Source organism: Octopus bimaculoides, chromosome 14 (assembly GCF_046866305.1).
Source record: "Octopus bimaculoides isolate indiv1 chromosome 14, ASM4686630v1, whole genome shotgun sequence".
Classification (NCBI taxonomy): Eukaryota; Metazoa; Mollusca; class Cephalopoda; order Octopoda; family Octopodidae; genus Octopus; species Octopus bimaculoides.
This window is the reverse complement of record NC_142941.1, coordinates 40,300,757-40,323,256: the sequence shown is the minus strand read 5'-3', so window position 1 is coordinate 40,323,256 and position 22,500 is coordinate 40,300,757. Positions and strand designations below refer to the sequence as shown.

At 33.7% G+C, this 22,500-nt stretch overlaps 1 protein-coding gene across 2 annotated transcripts in view; it reads left to right on the top strand.

The window, feature by feature from the left end:
* LOC106872382 (protocadherin-18) overlaps positions 1–22,461 on the top strand; it is an 81,232-nt gene extending 58,771 nt beyond the window's left edge. For both annotated transcript variants that reach the window (XM_014919363.3, XM_014919362.3), the window contains one exon: positions 21,130–22,461. In XM_014919363.3, coding sequence (XP_014774849.1) covers positions 21,130–21,156 — 27 coding nt within the window. In that variant the 3' untranslated portion in view covers positions 21,157–22,461. The remainder of the gene's footprint in view (positions 1–21,129) is intronic.
* The last annotated feature ends 39 nt before the right edge of the window (positions 22,462–22,500 follow it).

Below are 22,500 nucleotides of genomic sequence, written 5' to 3'. Positions count from 1 at the left end.
GTGTGTGTGTGTGTATGTGTGTAGAGGTTTACTCTCTCAAATTCATCATTATCAGCCTTTATCTTGTCAATGTCAGCCTCAATTTTGTTATCTCCAGTCTCGATTACAATGTCATCTATCTTGACTTCGTCATCATCAACTTTAATTTCATCAATGTAAACTTGAATGTCATCACAAGAGTATGAAGTGATTTGTTTTTATTTTTATGAACATTGATATCAGCGATTACTTGTCACAGAATTGTAAAAACATTAAAAACATTAAAATATTTTGTAAAGGATTATAAATTTTGTTTAATTAAGATTGTCACATCTTACATTACTGTAAATATATATTTGTGTAGTACATTAGATGTGTGTTAAACTATCCACAAATACTAAACTATCTACATAAAGAAAATCACATAGACAAACTGGGTAAAATGAGTAATCAGATAAACACATCATATACATATCATCATCGTCATCGTCGTCGTCATCATTTAACATTTGCTGTCCATGCTGGCATGGGTTGGACAGTTTGATCAGGGCTGGTAAACCGAAGGGCTGCACCAGTTCCAGTCTGATTTGACATGGTTTCTATGGCTGGATGCTCTTCCCAATGCCAACCACTCTGAGGGTGTAATGGGTGCTTTTACATGACACCAGCATCAGTCACATTGCTTCCATGAGACCGAACACTCGAATGGTGCTTTTTACGTGTCACCAGCACAGGTGACACTTACGTGATATCGGCATCAGCCACATTGCCTCCATGAGGCCTAATATGTATATATATATATATGAGGTGCTGCTGAAAAGTTCCCGGTAAAAGGTCTGGCTGGAGGCTCAACCTTCCAAGTTCTTTTACAGGTCTTAGAAAAACTGATATCAAGATATATATAAGAGAAGAAAAAAATCTCATAACATTCAAAAAGTTCCTGGATGAATATCTCCAACAAATTCCACCAACACTTAGATATATCTTTGCAAACAATAACTTTTTTCTCTAATGGGTAATGGTGCTCAAAGAATGACTGTAATATGAAGCATCATTAAATATCTTTTCTAGGTGGTACTTCAAAGTTAGCTATGGCCTGGGCTGAAACCTAAGTGTGTGTGTGTGTATATATATATATATATATATATATATATATAGTCAGGATTTCATATATCTGAATAAGAAGTTAACTCTAAAATATTAGAGCGGTAATATATTTGTTTTGGCCAGTCAGTGAATGGCCATTGGTTTCATACCTATCAAGTACTTTGCCATATAGTCAACATGTATATAAATATATATCTAATTTGTAATGATGTAGTGATGTAATATGATCCTAATATCACCATAAATTTTATTACACAAACTTTTCTTATATAAATATACATATACATATATATATATATATATATATATATATATATATATATGCGTGTGTGTGTTAGTAAAATGTAAAGGATTACACCAAAACAATTATAGAATTAAAAGTAATGGTAATGCTACTTCAGAGTAATCTTTATTTTTGATATTGTCAATCTCTCTCTATATATAAATATACTAGCTGTTGGACCCAGTGTTGCTCGTGTTTTCCGTGTTGAAGTTAAGCCCACCTCTCACCTTGTATTGAAATCGTCTAAGTTCCCTGTGTCAGCTATTACCCATTAAGATGTTATATCTATTTTGGCAGAGATTTTACCTGGTTAAAGCTTTCGACATACTTCTATATACTGGACCATCTGAAATCGCAGTCGAATTCTTGGGTGTAACTCAACCTCTTGAGAGTGATGTTTGTTTATTTCTCCCCCCTTAATGTCACCCTCTGTGCAAAATTGATCAGCATGTCAAATCTCTGCAAAATCCGAAGACAAGTGTTAAGGTTATGTCATAAAATAGAATCCATGTCACCATTTACATGAAAATATTTCATTTACATGAAAATATCTCTTACATGAAAATATCTCATTGACTTTTAAATCCCAATACATTATATGAATAATTGATGTTTCATATGCCAAAGCGCTTAATTTTACTCATGAGTCAATTTTCTTCAAAATCAGTTCATTATTTTATTGTCAGAGAATTGTGAAGATTCCTGTCTTTTGCCAGTTTAATTTTAATTCTACTAGATGACTCTGACAATAAACTTTACTCAAATGTCAAATTTCATCAAAATCGGATGAATTCTGTAAAAGTTACAGTATAAAATATTAATCCTATGGGTAATTGCATACAAAAAGGCTATTGATTTCTTAAAATACCCTGCACATGTGCAATTAACGATTTTTGTCAATGCCATATACTGACATCAACTCACTGCCATGAGCCTTGTTCACTCAGCGATTTTCATCAAAATCGGAGAAAATGCAAAAGCTACAGGAAAAATAACATTGTTATGGGAATTTCCATTCAAACGCCTGCTGAGCTCACAAAAATCGATGCCAACTGAGCATTATCGAGTTTTCATTAAAATTGGTTGGACGGTGTGGGAGGAGTTAGAGTAATCCCAAATGAACACACAAACAGAAACCATTACATATTTATGTACATAGATGTGTGTGTTTGTGTACACATATATATATTATTTTATTCTTTTATTTTTTTACTTGTTTCAATCATTTAACAGCAGCCATGCTGGAGCATCACCTTAAAGGGTGTTAGTCAAATAAATCAACCCCAGGACTTATTCTTTGTAAGTCTAGTACTTATTTTATCAGTCCCTTTGGCTGAACTGCTAAGTTACAAGGACATAAACACACCAGAATTAGTTGTCAAGTGTTGGTGATGGGGCGGGGAACAAGCACACGCATATATACATACATACATATATATATATATATATATATATATATATATATATATACAAAGGGCTTCTTCCCGTTTCTATCTACCAAACCCACTTACAAGGCTTTGGTCACTCCGAGGCTATAGTAGAAGACACTTGCCCAAGGTGTTATGCAGCGGGACTGAACCCAGAACCATGTGATTGGGAATCAAGCTTCTTACCACACAGCCACACCTGCACCATATATATATATATATATATATATATATATATATATATATATATATATATATATATATATATATATATATATACACACACATATATATACACACACATACATACATATATATATGTATATTATATATGAGAATATATATGTGTGTCTGTTTCTGTGTTTGTCTCTCCACCATCGCTTGACAACCGATGCTGGTGTGTTTACATCGCCATAACTTAGCAGTTTGGCAGAAGAGACCAATAGAATAAGTACTAGGCTTACAAAGAATAAGTCCTGAGGTTGATTTACTTCACTGAAGGTGGTGCTCCAGCATGGCTGGAGTCAAATGATTAAAACAAATAAAATAATAAAAGATTATATATATATTATATATCACCTGATATAGGATAAAATTTCCAAAAATTTGATCAGTGGCCAGCATATTAAAAAATACCTTTTAAGGTGAAAATTATAAACAACTTATAAATAAGGGCAAAAGAAAAAAATTCCTATGCCAAATATGCCGAGAATAAATTCTAAATCATCAATAACCACATATAATTCATCACTATAAGCACACATCTCGAAGCAAGCTGACAGAAATTTCTAAAAATTCTGTTATTACTGAATCAATCTGGTTTCTGAGTAAATTCATAAAGAATTTTCGCGTTACCAGCGGTAAATACATTCAGAAATAAATGAAATACTTACTTGCACCTATGGAACACGCAGGCACAAAGCTATATGTACACTTAAGTACCCCAAATATATCCAAATAGAAATTTTGCTGTACAGCTCGAGACACGTGCGATGAGACTAAAAATTCTCATAGAGTAAGAGACAATCTGGAAGTGAATGGTAATAAATTTACATCTAATATAGGATAAAATTTTCAAAAAATTTTATCAGTGGCCAGCTTATTAAAAAAATAACTTTTGAGGTGAAAATTATGGACAACTTATAAATAAAGGCAAAATATATATAGTAAAATTTATTGGCCAACATAACGTGGCAGTCCTGACTAGGACTATGTTACTACATTTTAACCACAGGAAAAGGTCTTTTCTAGCTTGTTTGCAAGGAGGCTCACTGCTCCCTCCTAGCCATTGGCAATACCAGCAGACCAATATTCCTGGCTTATTTCCCTTCCTTGGTGCTGGACAACCACCTGGTTAGACACAGCAGCCAGGTGACCTTAATCACTGAATATACTTTCCAAAGCGAATATACATATATGTATATAATTAGAAAATGGAGGATACTATGCTGAACCCAACTACTTGCAGACGGTGTATCCCGTTGAATTCATTAATTTAATTCATAGCAAAAGTGACAAAAAAAGAAAGAAAAGAAAAAGAAAGAAAGAACCAAAGCACAGGTGTCTATGGCAGACCATGTTATTTTGCCAACATGGTTTACATATAGAAGTACAAAGTACATAAGGAATTAGAGGATGAACAGAAGTTTAATCTTACAGCTGTTTCGGCCTAGTTTTAGCAAGCCCCATTCTATCCGAATATTCCTTTCCGGAGTGATTATCGGATGACATTTTGAAATGGGGTTACATGCCCGAACCTCTAGGCCTCTTCAGAGATTCACAAAGGGTTACATACAAATGTAGAGCAAGAGGTAAAAACAGAGGTGTGGTAGAGACCAGAAGAAAAACAACAGCAAAAATAAGATAGAAATAAAAATAAAAAATAAAATTGAAATCAAAATATAAATAAATATAATATATATATATATGTGTGTGTGTGTGTGTGTGTGTGTGTGTGTGTATGTATTATATTTGTATATATGTATATACATATATATATTATACATATATCTATATTATATATATACACATATATATATATGAATATGTATATATGTATGTATTTATATATACACATATACATACATACATATATACACATATATATCTATCTATCTATCTATATATATATATATATATATATATATATATATATATATATATATATATATATATATATATATATATATATATATAGAGAGAGAGAGAGAGAGAGAGAGAGAGAGAGAGATGGATGTATATAGTGTATGTATGTATGTATATGTTTGTGTATTAGAGTGATATATAGATAATGATATATACCTACTTACATGAATTATTTTAATGTTTAATAGATGCAACAGATGGACAGAGTTCTTATCTTTATGAAAAAAAAAAAAAAAGAAACTAAGACTATTTTGCTTTTACAACTTCACTATTTTGCTGCAAATATTAACTGTCAATTACATTCATTTAAATTTTTGCAATAACAGAACAAGTATTCCAAAGTTATTTTGTATAAGCTGTACCTATCTTTATTAATACACTGTTTTTTTTTTTTTTTACAATGCTGCCTTTAGTCATAATCGATGCTAATGCAAGCATATTCCTCAAAATATCAAAGATAAAATCAAATCAGCCATCTATCATATGACATGTTCTGTTTGATATTGAACTCTCAATCATCATTATATTTCACTGAATTCATTTGACTTCAACATAGCATCTAAATCCCATCAATCCATATTATAGGATTAATTTATTTTTCTTCTTTTCTTTTTCAAAGCTCATCAAAATTCCATTGCTACCCCCAAGAAAATGCTCAATGATTTCATCACCTCACTTCCACATCTCTCTCTCTCTCTCTCTCTCTCTCTCTCTCTCTCCCTCTCTCTCCCATCACTTTTAATATCCATTTTTTTTAATACATCAAATTTACTCATTGTCACTGCTCTATAAATTGTAGTTCTATCACTTCACTAAGGCATTGAGCTGCCAGAACCATTAGCACGCTGGTCAAAATGATTAGCAGCATTTCATCCATCATTTTTCATTCTGAGTTCAAATTCCTCCAATGTTGACTTTATCTTTCATACTTTTGGGGTCACCTACCCCACAATGTTAGTATAAAAAATATGCAGCCACCTAATCGAAATCTCAAGGCTACAAGATAATGAGGATAAATTCAAAGCAATGAAAATAAATAGGCATTACGTTTGATAGAGTGATCTGAATGCTAAACGGTTAAGTACCTGTTGAACACTTGCATTGATGTAATCGACTTACCTCCTCTCCTAAAGTTGCATGCCTTGTCCCAAAATTTGAAACCCAATATACTATCACTGCTGATTGAGACGTGGTAATTACACAATATATTATATACAGGTGCAAATTTGGGTGTGTGGTTAAAAAGTTTATTTCCAAACCATATGGTTTCCAGGTTCAGTTACATTGTATGGTACCTTAGGCAAGTGTCTTCTTTTATGACTTCTCCAGACTATTTCTAAGGTGATCTTGTGTCAGATGATGAAAGGGTTAGAGTGTGATAGAGATACAGAAAGAGGTGTCTGGCTGTTGAGGAGATACATGGTTACCTGGTCTCAGAGAGAGAGAGAGTGGAAGAGAGCAAGAGAAAGAGAGAGAATGAAGAAGAGCAGGAGAGAGATGGTGGCAAAGTACCAGGGCATGCTCATAAGGAACAGACATCGAAGCACACACACACATATATATAATATACACACCACGCACAATAGGCTTCTTTCACTGACCACCTATCAGATCCACTCACAAAGCTTTGGTTGGCCCAGGGCCAGAGCAGAAGACATGCCCAAGGTGTCTTAAAGTGGGACTGAACTTGAGACTACATGGCTGGGAAGCAGGCTTTTTAACGACATAGCTACACCTGCACTTATGAATATACTGCTAAATATAAATGTAAACACAGTCACACGCACCTGCACACACATAAGCACTCATATAGAAATACATGTATGTACATATATACATGCACATACACACACACCCTTGCATGCATGCGATGAGAATTTGCACAGTTTCTGTCAACCAAATTTTATTCAGAAGGTGTTGATAAGCTGATGCTATAGAAAACTCTTACTCAATCCACCACAGAAGAACCTGGTTGCTAAAAAGCTTCTGAAATCATAGATTAAAGGCTCCTTTGTATTAGTGACTTGATGTACCAGAAATTTGACATTGCCAACTTGATAAAAAATACTTCTCTACTTCATATGCCAAGCGCGAATGAAAGCCTATCTCTCTTATTCACCCTCCCCTTCTCTCCTTTTATCTTTTCTCTTTTATACTTTTTACTTGTTTCAGTCATTGGACTGCAGCCATGCTGGGCACCACCTCAAACTGCTTAGTTGAAGAAATCAATCCAAATACCTTATTTTTTTTTATTTTTTTTTTTTCATGCTTGTTTTAAGTCTAGTGTTTTTTTCTATTAGTCACTTTAGGCAAACTGATAAGTTATGCTAACATAAACAAGTCAACATTTGTTGCTGTTATATGGTAGTGGGCAAAAAACATAAATACACATATGCATGGACACACACACATACTTAAATATATGCATATATATATATATATATATATATATATATATATATATATATATATATATATATATGCACACATACACACACACACACACACACACACACACACACACACACACACACACACATATATATATATATATATATATATATATATATATATATATATATATATATATATATATATATATACATACAGGTGCAGGCTGTGTGGTGAGAAGCTTGGTTCCCAACCACTGGTTTTGGGTTCAGTCCCACTGCATACCACTTTGGGTAAGTGTCTTTCCTATATACTCAGGCCAATCAAAGCCTTGTGAATGGATTTGGTTGACAGAAACTGAAAGAAGTCTGTTGTGTGTATATGTATATATGTGTGTGTCTTTGTGTCTGTGTTTACTCCCCAACCATCACTTGACAACTAATGTTGGTGTGCTTATGTTACTGTAACTTAGTGGTTCAGCAAAAGAGATCGATAAAATAAGTACTAGGCTTACAATGAATAAGTCCTGGGGTTGATCTCGGCAATTAAAACTCTTTAAAGCAGTGCTCCAGCATGGCTGAAATGTGTAAAAGAATGAAAGAAGAAAAGAATATATATATGCATCTTATATATATATATATATAAAGACCTTCTTTGGTCATGAATGACCATGGGATTGTCCCTAGAAAGTTCCCTTCTAAGGCACAAGTCCAGGCAAGATGGTTTATGGAAGACCAGCAGTTACTTTTGCATACCAGTGACATCACAACTCATTTCTACAGGTGAGTGAACTGAAGCAATGTGAAATGAAGTGTCTTGTTCGAGAACACAACACACAGTGCAGTCAAGGAATCAAACTCATTATCTCATGATTGTGAGCCTGACGTTCTAACCACTGAACCATATATATATATATATATATGTATATCATATATTACTAGTTTCAATTGTTAGACTGTGCCCATGCTGTGCCTAGAGGAATTTTAGTCAAACTAATCAACCCCAGTACTTATTTTCTCTTTAAGCCTGGTACTTGTTCTATTGGTCTCTTCACCTGAACACTAAGTCACGTGAATGTAAACACACCATTGGTCGTCAAACAGAGACACAGCAATACACACACACACACACAATAGGCTTCTTTCAGTTTTCATCAACCAAATCCATTCATAAGGCTTTGGTTGGCCTGAGGCTGTAGTAGAAGTCACTTGCCTAAGGTGCCACACAGTGGGACCGAACCTGGAACCATGTGGTTGCAAAGCAAACTTCTTACCACACAGCCGGTCACCTCCACACAGTTTCTCTCTATGAAATTTACTCACAAGGCATTGGTCAGCCTGGGCCTATATTGAAGATATTTGCCCAAGAGTCAGCACAGTAAGACTAAACCCAAATTCATGTGGTTACAAAGCAAGCTTCTTAATAACACAACCATGTCTGTGCATATTTTTCTCCCCCCACTCTCTCTAGCCAAGACTTAACACAATTTTGTATTTGAAAAGTATCCTATGATAGAGTGCTGAAAAGTTCCTGGTTTTAAGGGTATCACGAAAGGCCTGGCTGGAGGCCAATCTTCTGGGCTTAGAAAAACTGAAGGACTCCTGAAATAACTGTGAATCTGAAAGGACATTACGTTGAATAAAATCATAATTAACTGATCCTCCTGTATTTTCTTTTACCCAAAGCCAAGACATTTCCTGCCCCATCACCCACCCATTGTAAAAGATTCAATGCAAATATTCAACAAAATTTACAAGAATATATGTAAAGAATTAATGTCTAACTCTTAGCTTTATATACTCATATTGTACTATACATTACAATTTCTTATCAGCTAAACACTACATAGGAGCTATTGGCAAACAATTATGCCAATTTTTAAATTCTTTCTAAAACAGTTAATAATTATTCTAAAATTTACCAACTTCAACCATTTACCATTTGATCTCCTAGTAATGCTATTCTCTCTATATAGTTTTTGATATATTTAAAGATTTTAATGAAAATATTCTTAACAAAAATGCGTATTTTCTGTGCAATTAATATCAATTAGAAAATTATTCGGAATTTTCCATTTTTTTTTTTACTCAAGTGATAAACTGCCTGCTTTGAAAAATTAGTATTTTCCAAGATGTTTTATTTTTTTATTTTTATGCACTTTTTTTAAGAAACATTTTCAAAATCCTTTAGCTTTTTCAAATATTTGTATAATATAATTATCATAATTTTCCAATCACATACTCTCTTCTGAGAAAACATTTGATTATTCTTGAAAATATTTTAACTCACGAAAACCTCCCATTGATATTTTCTATATTTTGTATTTTTTTTTTTTTTTCATTTTCACATCCATTTTTCTTCATGAGTGATAATTTTAGTTTAATTAAATTTAATAGTTCCATAACCAAACCAGACTCAAGAGGTTTACAGAATGCCTCATGTCTTAGGGATATTTTGTTTTTGTTTCATAGTTTTTTGCTTTGTTTTTTTTTGTTTCTATATTGCCAAGGTCAAGTAAACCTGACAGACCCCATATTTTCTCAAGTAATTGATCATGTTTGAATTCACAGACCAAAATTCTGTAATTTTTAGAAGATGAGATTGTGAAATGGGCAGTTGTGATGTTTAAGCTTTTACAGAATGATTTCAAAATATGAGGGAAAACATAAAAAAAAATTAAAAACTATCATAGACTCAGGCATGGCTGTGTGGTTAAGAATCTCACTTTGCAGCTATATGGCTTCTGGTTCAGTCTCAGTTTGCAGTAATTTGGGCTAATGTCTTTTACTATAGCCCCAGGTTAACCAATGGCTTGTGAATGAATTTGTTAAGTGGAATCTGTGCAGAAACCCTTCTCATAAATATTAATTAGGGAGAGAATTAGTCTAGATGAGATGCAGTTTGGTTTTGTGCCAGGTGGAAGCACCTCTGATGCTTTATTTCTGGTAAGGCAATTGCGGGAGAAATACCTAGCAAAAGGTAAACCTCTGTACTTGGCTTTTGCTGACTTAGAGAAAGCTTTTGACAGAGACCCGCTAATCCCTTATCTGGTGGTCAGTTCAGAAACTAGGGATTGATGAGTGGTTGGTGAGAGCCATACAAGCCTTGTACAGAGACTCTACCAGTAAAGTGAGGGTGGGCAATGAGTATAGCGAAGAATTCAGGGTACAAGTAGGGGTTCATCAAGTATCGGTTTTCAGCCCCCTCTTGTTCATCATAGTTCTCCAGGCAATAACAGAGGAATTCAAGACAGGCTGCCCCTGGGAGCTCCTCTATACTGATAACCTTGCTCTTATAGCTGAATCACTACCTGAACTAGAGATGAAGTTTCAGGTATGGAAGCAAAGTCTAGAATCAAAGGGCCTTAGAGTTAACCTAGCAAAAACCAAAGTTATAGTAAGTAGGAAGGCAGACAAGTCACAAATCTCTTCAGGTAGATGGCCCTGCACAGTCTGTAGAAAAAGTGTAGGTAGAAACTCCATAAGATGCACCCAGTGTAAGCTTTGGACACATAAGAGGTGCAGAAACATTAGAGGAAGGTTAACAAGGAAGCTAACTTTTGTATGTGGAAGGTGCACAGATACAATAAACGCTGAAAATGCACAGAAAATAGACTCCATCAACTGCTAGTAGCACAAGCAAGAGGTAGTCGATAGCTTCCATTATCTAAGTGACCAAATTAGTAGTGGAGGTAGATGCTCCAAGAGCATAGCTGTCAGAATAAGATTAGGCTTGGCAAAGTTCAGAGAGCTCCTACCCCTGCTGACAACAAAAGGCTTCTCTCTCAGAGTGAAAGGCAGATAGATTGTTTGATGCCTGTGTGCAAACAGCCATGCTGCATGGCAGTGAAACATGGGCTATGACAGCCGAGGACATGTGTAGGCTTGAAAGAAATGAAACCAGTATGATTATTGCAATGTCAATGTGCATGTTTGACAGAGTGTAAGCATCTTGATAGAAAAGTTTGTTATAAGAGGAATCAGATGTGGTGTGCAAGAGAGAGAGATGACTGTGCTGGTATGGTCATGTGATGCATATGGATGAGGACAGCTGCGTAAGGAAGTACCAATCTCTAACTGTGGAGGGAACCTGTGGTAGAGGTAGACCCAGGAAAACATGGGATGAAGTGGTGAGGCATGAACTTTGAACTTTGAGCCTCATAGAAGCAATGACTGGTGTCTGAGACCTTTGGCATTGTGCTGTGCTTGAGAGGACCCATCACCTTGAGAAGAAGACTCATCAAGCTGAGCAAAATCTCACTCGTGGCAGATACCGGTGTCACACAAATTGGCACCATGCCAGTGGCACATAAAAGCACTCATAAAAGCACCTGTGCTGGTGGCATGTAAAGAACATCTTTTGAATGTTAGGCCTCACGGAGACAAAGTAGCTGAGTTCCTCTTGAGTGTGGGGCCTGACAAGGCAAAGTGACTGAGTAACTCTCAAGTGTTGGGCCTCATGGAGGAAAGGTGGCTGAGTTCCTTTCGAGTGTTGGGCTTCATAGAGACAATGACCAAGACCTTTGGTATTATGTTGTGCTTGAGAAGAAGAACAATCAAGCTGAACAAAATCGCAGTCATAGTTACAGTCCAGTGAAATGATACAATTAAAAGATAAAGATACTTGTGATTTAAATCTGAACTGAGAATGAATGAATTCAGCTTGTCGAGACTTTATCTCCAGAATGATGCTTACAAGCACTTTCTAGGATTGCAGGCATGACTGAGGTTCAAGATATGTTAAATAATGTAGTACTATGATACATGTATGTCTGAATGGTTATTACATTAAATTATATTATTGGATGTCTGTGTGATAATGGCATTAGAGCATGTAGTGTAAGTACAACATTGATATTCCAGAAACTTTAGTTCCAAAGCTTTTCCAGATTGCTAATATTTCAGAACCAAGGGGAGTGGGGTTACCTTGGCCAACAGACTATATTAAACAAATATTAAATTTACTTTAATAATTAAATGCAGTAAAGATACCTGCACATTAGTATAAATGATACAAGTTTTTTAATACTGTACTGTGCAAAGTACTAGTTTGGTTGTCATGAGAATTTGTAAAAAATTCTGGATCATCACATTCAGGAATCTCAGTGATGTACCTGTACTATGATACATGTATGTGTGTGTGTGGTTAAGACACATTAGATAATGTAGTCTAATGGCAGAGGTATGGTTGTTTTGGCTAAAATGCACTAGATAATGTAGTGCCATAATAAATGTATAACTCTGTGGTTAAGATGTATTAGATTACTCACACTTGTATCAGAGAACTAATGTGATTAAACACATTTGTACGATGACATAGGTATGGCTGCATTGTTAAGACCATTAGACGATGTAGTGCTATGATATAAACATGTGTGGTTAAGATAGTTTAGGTAATGTGATATAATTCAGATGTGACTGTGTAGTTATGACACATTAGATAATATAGTGCTATAATATATGTATAACTGCATCTTTAAGACATTAGGATAATATAGTCTTAATGTAGATGTATGGTTGTTCTTTCCTTTCTTTTTTCTTCCTTCCATCCTGTCTCAGAAGCCTTGGAAATGGTCACAGGCAGAGCTCTTCCTCTGATTAAGCAATAAAAATTTGAAGACATTCATATACACACACACATACACACAGATACACACACACACACACATGCATGCATGCATGTATACATGCACACACGCATGCATTCACGTGCACACACACACACACACACACACACACACACACACACACACACACACACACACACACACACACACACACACACACACACTCCATCTCTCTTGAAGAGCAAAGAAAATATAAATGTATAGAATATTGTTTCTGGGTTATCACAATACGTTAGAATGTCTTTTAGAGAAAAAAAAAAAGGTTGTAGGATAAGTTTAATATAATTAATATTTCATTTTAATTATTTTAGGTAAAATTTTTGGGAAAGCGTGAACCAAAAGAGATTTTTCTAAAAAACAAATTTACATACATAATATAGAATTGAATAGAGACCAGGGTGAAGCTGTACAGAATGTCATGAAAAAGATAGATTTTATCGTGAAAAATACTTGCAATATTTTATCCATATATTTTTCAACAGTGTAGAGAAAGGTGCATTCTAATATTATATATATATATATATATATATATATATATATATATATATATATATATATGTAAACATGTGTGTATGTATGTATGTATGCATATACATGTGTACATATGTATGTATGCAAGTATGCATGTGTGTACATATGTACATGCATGTGTACATAGGTATGTATTTGTATGCTATTGTGTGTGTCTATGTATATGCATGTGTGTGTGTATATATATATATATGTACACACACACATGCACAGGCATACATATATACATATATATCTGTATTAGTATGTATGTTGATATATATGTATGTATATATATATATATATATATATATATATATATATATATATATATATATATATATATACACACACACACACACATATATATATTATATATATATATATATATATATGCACACACATAAAAATGTACATTTGTTGTTTGTGTGATTGTAACATTAATTGAATGCTACAGCAATGAGAAAACAGGAAATTCATGTAATTAAATCTAGTGTAGAAGAAATTTTGTTTAGTAAAATCAAAACCAATATCTTGAATAATAACATTATTTTTTTCTGCACATTTCTGAAACCCATTATTATTTCATTCACATCTAGATATTTTGCAGGAATATCAAATCAATCCCCAGTATTTAACGGGTACTTTATTTTAGCAGACCTGTAAAGATGAAATGTCAAGTTTGACTTCTGCTTTATTACAATCTCATATACATCTAGAATGGTTTATAAGAATATTTAGGCACAGCTGTCTTGTTAAGAAGATTATTTCACAACCAAGTGATTTTGGGTTCAGTTCCCCTGTGCAACAAGTGTCTTCTGCTATAACGCTGGGTCAGCCAACGGCTTATGAGTGGATTTAATAGATGGAAGATGTGTGGAACCACATCATATATATATGCATGTGTGTGTGTGTGTGTGTGTGTTTGTGTGTGTGCTTAAATATGTTCCTCCCTCTTCTGATTGACAACCCTTGTTGGCTTGTTTAACTCTTTAGCATATCAAGTGGCCATATCTGGCCCCAAAATTCTACTTGTTTTATTGTCAAACTGGCCAGATCAGGCCTCTCAAACATCCTCTACAATGTTATCCTAAAACTTAGCAATCACATCATCAAAACCTCGAAGCTATGAGATAATACATGGTTAATTCAAAACAAAACGAATAAATAAGCATTACATTTTGCCAGCAATCTGAATGCTAAAGGGTTAATCCCCGTCACTTAGTTATTCAGCAGAAAAGACCAATAGAAGAAGCAGCGGCCTTGAAAACAAAATGAGTGATTTGTTCAACTAAAGCCCTTCAAGGTGGTGACCCAGCATGGCTGCAGTCTGATGTCTGACACAAGTTAAAGATAAAAGATTACAAAAAAGGATTGGAATATTCTACTAGCACTTTATTTTGTTGATCCTTGAAGGATGAAAGTAAAACTGACTTCAGCATTACTGGAGCTCAGAATATAAAGTGCTGTAACAAAACACCTCAAAGCATTTTGCGAAAAGCTCAATTGATTCTGATAATCAATTTCCTTGTCATGTCATGATGTTGATTTCCTGCATCTATGATGATGAGAATGATTGTGATGATGACACATGTGATAGTGGCAATAGCAGTGATGATAACAAGGAGCGCAAATGTTTTTAATTTAGGCACAAGACCAGTAGACTTATGAGGAAAGGATGATACAGTTACATCAACCTCAGTACATGAATGGTATTTTATTTCATCAATATCTGAAGGTTGAAAGGCAAAGTTGGCCTCAGCAAAATTTGAACTCAGAACATAAAGAGCCAAACAAAATACCACAAGGCATTTTGTCCAACACATAATTCTGTCAATCCAGTGCAATAATAATAATGATGATGATGATGATGATAATGATGATGATGATGATGATGACGACGATTTCAAATTTTGGTACTAGACCAACAATCTTTGAGTGACTGTGTGTTTAAGAACCTTGTTTTCAACCATGTGGTCTCGGGGTTCCATTCCACTGAGTGTATTTGAAGGGAAACCAAAAAGAACCCCATTGTATTCGTGTGTGTGTGTGTGTGTATACATCCATTTATAGACACCAAGTGATGGTTATAAATGAATATCATCATCATACAAGCAAAGTTGTTTAATTACAGTCTTCCATGAGAAACATGTCAAGGAAAATATTGCTTTGCTAGGAACCAAGTGAGAGTTGGGGACAGGAAGGGTATCCAACCATAGAAAAACCTACCTCAACAACTTCTGGCTGACTCATGCAAGCATGAAGAAGTGGACACTAAAATTTGACGATGAGGATGATGGGGGCGACAGCAGCGACAGTAGCACTGGCGGCGGCGGCAGCAATGATGATGATAATGATGATGATACTAAGTGTGATCACTAATAGTGAACATGTAAAAATATATATCATCTATGCAACACTTTTAATATCAAACCTACTTGAGACCAGCTGTACTAAAATGTTTATATTATTGAGATTAATATCTAAATGGAAACCTTGTTATAACATAAATAACAATACATAATTTCAGTTAGTTGCTACTAAAATAACATAGGATAATATATAAACAAGTTCAACAACAGAATCTTTTCCACGATAATTCAACCTTGCTAAAAGTAGCAGTCACATACTATCAAATCACAATCTATTGCCTTATTAAAGTGGAAGGACATATTGGTCAATGTAATTCTAGATACAGATAAAGATGGGATTTTCATAGTTGGAATATCCTTCATGATTATAAGTCTATATGATCAAGAGTTAAACTGGGAATAACAACTCACACACACACACACACACACACACATTCACATTCACATATGCATACATACATATGTGTGTGTTGAGTGTGGCTGTATATATATTGATGTGTGTGTGTGTGTGTGTGTGTATATATGTGTAACATATGGTATAATTATAAACAGGGCAAATTTTAGCCATTTCTCTGCAGACTGAAAAAACTGATGAACAACCTTAATCGATTTTTGAACCTTATTGGGTTCTCATCAGAAGTGTCCACATCATTTTGACAGTCTTCTGATAGAAGAAAATTTTTGAATAACCTGTTTGCTGTTTAACCCTTTTTTTTTTTTTTTGCAATCATGCAATTAAGGGTTTAAGTATGGGGTGAAGGAGGGGAAATTTAAAAAGACTTTAGAAATGGCTAGTTCTTTTAGTTTGCTTTGTTTCTTCCCTTTTTTTCTTTTAGTATTTTTAATGGCTTAGTCAAATGAGGAAAGGCAGTGCCCATCACCCTTTTCAGGACTGGTAAGATCTGTGGGAGGAAGGAAATGTCATTGCATGACCAGAGACTTGGTTTGAATGCTTGCAACTAAGTGAACTACACCAAAGGTACCCAAAAACCAGGTAGTGAAGTTAAACGAGGTGACATTGTAAGCCTACTAACCAACTTAAGTCTGTCTTTAACCCTTTTGTTACTGTACTTCTGTTAAAATACACTTCCTTTAATACAATTAATTTCTTTTAAATTATAAAGAATTTACTAAAATAACATGGTCATTATCAAGCTGGTGTTTGGAATATAAATTAACAGGAAATTTTGATGGAAGGTTTTAATTTAGATCATTGTAAAACAGGAAATTCGTATCAAAGAACTAAAAGCTATCTCAGACAAGTTAGTTACAAAAGAGTTAAGCCAAATTTAATCAAGCACCCAATTTCGTGCACAGTTTTATACCACCACCTAACATCTTGAGTGCCTTTAACAGATGCCACTCTCCTGCAAGTATTTAGTTTGAGAATACCTTGCTTCCTACTTCTCACTAATCTTGGAGATTCTGTAAGTATCATAGACACTGCCTTTCCTTCTGGATGAATGACAAAAAAAAAAAAAAAAAAAATGGGCAGATTATTTAGAAAAGGGAGAAGATAGAAATATTTCAGTGAAGGTGAAAGTTTATTAAGTAGCAGAGTATTTGAGTGTAGTAACGAATACATTAATGATTGTACAAAACCATTTTGCATAAATATCAAGTTATGTACAATATATAGTACATACCTATTATATTATTTTCAAATTTTGGCACAAGGCCAGCAATTTTGGGGAGGGGGTAAGTCGATTACATCGACCCCAATGCTTAACTGGCACATATTTTATCAACCCCAAGAGGATGTAAAGCAAAGTCGACCTTGAGGGAATTTGAACTCGGACCGTTTATATTAAGATCAAACATAAACAACTTAGGAACTCCATAAGTTTTTAAGTGGGATATGTTGTTTAACCACCAGACCTGCTAGAAATATCAGTAAAATCTTCTTTAACCCTTTAGCATTCAAATTATTCTGTCAAGAATGATTCATATCCATTCATCTTGTTTGGAATTAATTATGCATTACTCAGTAGCTTCAAAATTCAGATGATGTGATCGTTTATTTTGAGAATAACATTGTAGGGTAAGTGAGAGAAGCTGAATCTAGCTGGTTTGAACATACAACAAGGTACAATATTTGGGCCTGATATGGCTGCTTTAAATGCTTAACAGTTAAACCATACCTTGCCACAGTGGCTCTCAAATAATGTGCACTAGTGTCTCCTAAAGAGTATCTAGGTAGATCTTTAAAAAAATATAATATAAGACTGTTGGCAATCCATGTCTTGGAAAATGCATTATTCATAATTTTGTCATAGACAAGTAAGATTAATAATACAGGTTATACAATAGCGTTCTTGCTCTCTCTCTCTCTCTCTCTCTCTCTCTCTCTCTCTCTCTCTATATATATATATATATATATATATATATATATATATATATATATATATATATATATATATATATATATATATATATGTATGGATATTTTTTTTTCTTCTAAATCTGTAAGTTTAAAACACTGCAGCCACCACCACCGCTGCAGATGAGGCCCATCAGTAACAATGAAAATAAAGACATGGTCTTCTTTTATCAAAACAGGAATATATAAATATACTAGTGTTTGCATGAAATATGGATCTTCTCTGTCAGAGATTTACAACTGCAAGCCAGTAAAATAAAGATTTAATGAATTGATTACCAATTTCATATGTCCTCACCAGTTAAATATTTGCTAAAGATAAATATTATATATAATGACTCTCACACATACACACACACATATATGCATATGTATCTTCTTTCTCTTGTGTTAGTCATGGACTGCAGTGATACTGAGGCACTGTTTTTGCTTCAGGGATTTACACAAACAACTTGTCCTCAGTAATTATTTTTAAGGCTGGTACTTATAATGTCATGCTCTAATTGCTGAAGTGCTAATTTGTGGGGAGGTGTAAACAAACCGACACTGGTTGTCAAAAGGCAGTGGGACAAACACAAGCACATACATACAATGATGAATAGATAATACCAAAAATTTCTTCCATTCTTCAGCTTTGAAATATAAATATAAATATAAGTGTGTGTGTGTTAAAAAAGATTGGCCAAGAGTCCAAGGATCTTAAAATTTCACTTGACCCAGGGGTTTTCTTAAATTCCAAAAGTCATGTATTTAGTTAATGTTCTCATGAGAGGAAATTCATGTTGGAGGCATGGAATTCCCTACTTGTTGACTAGTGAATGGAAATCGTGCATAAAGTAATGCTTTTCAGACACAATTGGAACTGGTCAAAGAGAAATATCTCCATCTCACCTAGGAGGGGTTTTTACTTCAAAGAATTTTGCTTCAGGGTATTTTGTTTTACAACCCTGGCTGACTAAAACTGTATTCTTAACTCCATTAGTATAAAGGATATGTGCCTCTGCTAGCAGAGTTGATGTGTCACCTATATTGCTAAGAAGATAATAGACACAAAACCAATGGTAACCAGCCATAGCCAACAACTACATTAAATATTACTGTTCAAAAGAATTTCCTTTTGGACTTATGAACAACTGATCGATATATACAGAGAGCACAGACTTCATGAAGATCGTGATCACTGGGGATGTGACATAGGTTTATAATCTCTGCTCCATGCGCTTGGTCATCTTGAGTGAAAACGAAAATCTGATGAATGCACACTACATGTCATAATCTAGGAGTTGTTACTTCAGGAACTGATGTAGTCTACCAGTGTGAAAATTTTCACACATTACCAAGAAGGGTTATTTTACCTCCCACTCAAACGATTTCGTCCCTGCAGCATTAGTTTTTGTGAGAAAATATAAAGTCAGATACATTTTGAATGCAGCTCATATATATGATGAGATTCTTTTATTTTCCATCTACCAATCTGTTCACAAGGTTTTAGTTGACCCAGGGTTACAGAAGAAGACATGCCCAAGATGCAACACATTGGGATTGAATCCAGAACCATGTGATATGTATCTGTATATACACCAGAAACATTGCCTGCATCCTTTTTATGCCTGCTTTTCCATGCTTGTATGGGGTGGGCAGACTCTCTCCAACATTGTGTTTTGCCATTTGTCGTATTTCTTTGTCATCTCTTTTATGAGGTATAATTTCTTGAGATCAGTTTTCAGCTTTTCTCTCCATGTCTTCCTTGGTTTTTGACAGTTTCCTTCCACTTGGATATCCTTGCATTTCTTTACCCATCTGTCATCATTCATATATATCACAGGTCTATACTAATGTAGTCTTTGTTCTTGTACACTATACCTGATTCCAGTTATGCCCATTCTGTCACTCATCTCATCTATACAACATCATTTAGGCATGCTACTATTATACTTCCAGCGTTTGATGCTTGCTTCATTTCTGTACTATCTTTACACGGCCTTTGCTCAAAGAAAGAACCCCCTTGTTGCTAGCAGAAGTAATAGCACCGTGAATGTTTCCCATCCTCTCCTTATTATGGCTATCCTGGTCTATAATAGAAAAGAATGGTCTATAATGCTGCACATTAAAATTTAACCTCAAACCACATAGCTACAAGTTAAGCTTCTTAGCCATAGTCTTTTCTGTATCCATATTTTGACACATATATTCTTTTATGAAGTTGTTGAAATTTAACTAAACCTACAATGTCATTCCTATCTATGTTGTTTTTTCTTAATTCATAAGTTTATTTTTAATATTCCACAGTGCACTTATAATCACTAATACTTGCTCACCCAAATCTTATTAATCTTAACCTTAATTTTCTATTTTACCATTGAGAGAAAAAAAATGCCAATAATCTAATAAATATTTCTTCAGCTTCTTGTAACACTTTGTAGAATAAAAACACTTGAGATTGTTTTGAATAAATTTTCTATTTTTATTTTATCTTATTGTTTCTTTTTTTTACCAAATTAACACAATAGTCTTTGATAAAACAGAAAATGATTTGAAATTGAACCAAAAGCCATCCTGAAACTGATAGATTTTTATTTAAAAAAAAAATATTAGTTTATTTTACAAGACAAATGTTTGATGATAGGAATATTATCTTGAGATAAAAGACCTGTTGACTTCCTTCATCAGCCCCTATCTAACCCTTGTTGGCGTCGTTGTCATCATCATCATTTAACGTCCATTTTCCATGCTGGTATGGGTTGGACAAATGTATTACAAAATTAAAATAACCACTAAAATTATCATCTGTTGTATCAGGAACCCGAGTTTAATTTTCATTTTACCTTTTAAAATATTTCATTCTTTTTATTTTTATTTTGAGTCAGATTTATTTACCTATCTTTTGTTTTTGCTTTTGTTTTCTACAGGCCTTAAGACTTGTCGACCTGGAATGAACCAAAGTCTTGACAGGAGGACTTTGCCTCAAATATTTAGTGGGAAAAAGAATTTAAGCATTTCTTCTCAACATGCTCACAAACTGGATACTGACACTCACTGTAATGATATAATTAATTTAAAATCTGCCCAGGCCCTTTGCCGGAATTCTGAATTAGCAGCCCAGTCTCGGAGTTTACCAGTCAAGAACAGTTTCACCACCTACAGTAAACCTTTACCAGCGATACCAAAGCTACCATATTCCTAGACTTCTTAGACTTGCACTAGCAAGAAAATATTCAGGTAACAATGATAAAAATATTTTGAATATTCAGCAGACTTTAAAACAAAAAAGACAAAACATTATTTTCATGTAATTAGAGACCTGATTCCAACAAATCTACCTAAAAACATTGTATAACTATACAATTTAACAACCCCTTCATTATGTATTCTGTTTCTTATTGAAAATAAGAAAATGTTTTTCAACCATTTTAACATTAAGAAAAAAGTTCTAGAGAATCTGTTTTGAAATGTATATTAGGGAAGTCTAAAAATAAATTATAAATCTTCAACAGGCAAAAAAGAAAAAAAAAGAAAGAAAGAAAGAAGGAAAAGAAACATTAGAAAAGAAATTGTCCAAAATTTCTTCAAGTTATCAATTATAAATTCTACTCAAAATTGGAAATGCACTAAAGAAAAAAAAACAAAAACAAAAGGAAAGAAAAAGATTGACATGTGCAGGCTTCAATATAGATTTATTTAAATAACTAAGAAACTTGTAAAAAAATGTTTGAATCATTGTCCATTTTATAAAATTTAAACTTTTCAAGTATTTAACATTTTCTAATTTTCAGAAATTTGATGTTTTGCTTGTTAAAAAAAAAATTGTAATTAATCATATTTGACATTGTTTTATAATGAACTGATATTCAAATTACTACTACACTAATTGACTTAACATTATTTATTAACAACCATTACATACATATTTGACTCTTCTTGGTGTTAAATCAATCTGATGGTTTACTGGTAAGTCACAATACTTTGGTATTTGTGACCATCCATTTGTTCAATGAAGAGTATCTCCACTAAAGGGATTTTCAACAATAGATAAATTTCCTTCTCATATATGGACCCTGTATGAAAAAAAAAACCCAATTTGATAAGAAAAATTATCAATTGAAAGACACAAAAATGAACCAAAAACAATTGACTTATATGATTTATATCTTCAATATTGATTTAAACAAATGTTGTGGATATGCATGTATATTTGTGTATATTTATACCAAAGCTATTTTTTATTAAAAAGTTTCAAAGTTCTTCAGTGCTGTCATCAGTTTTAAATTTTAAATTTAATA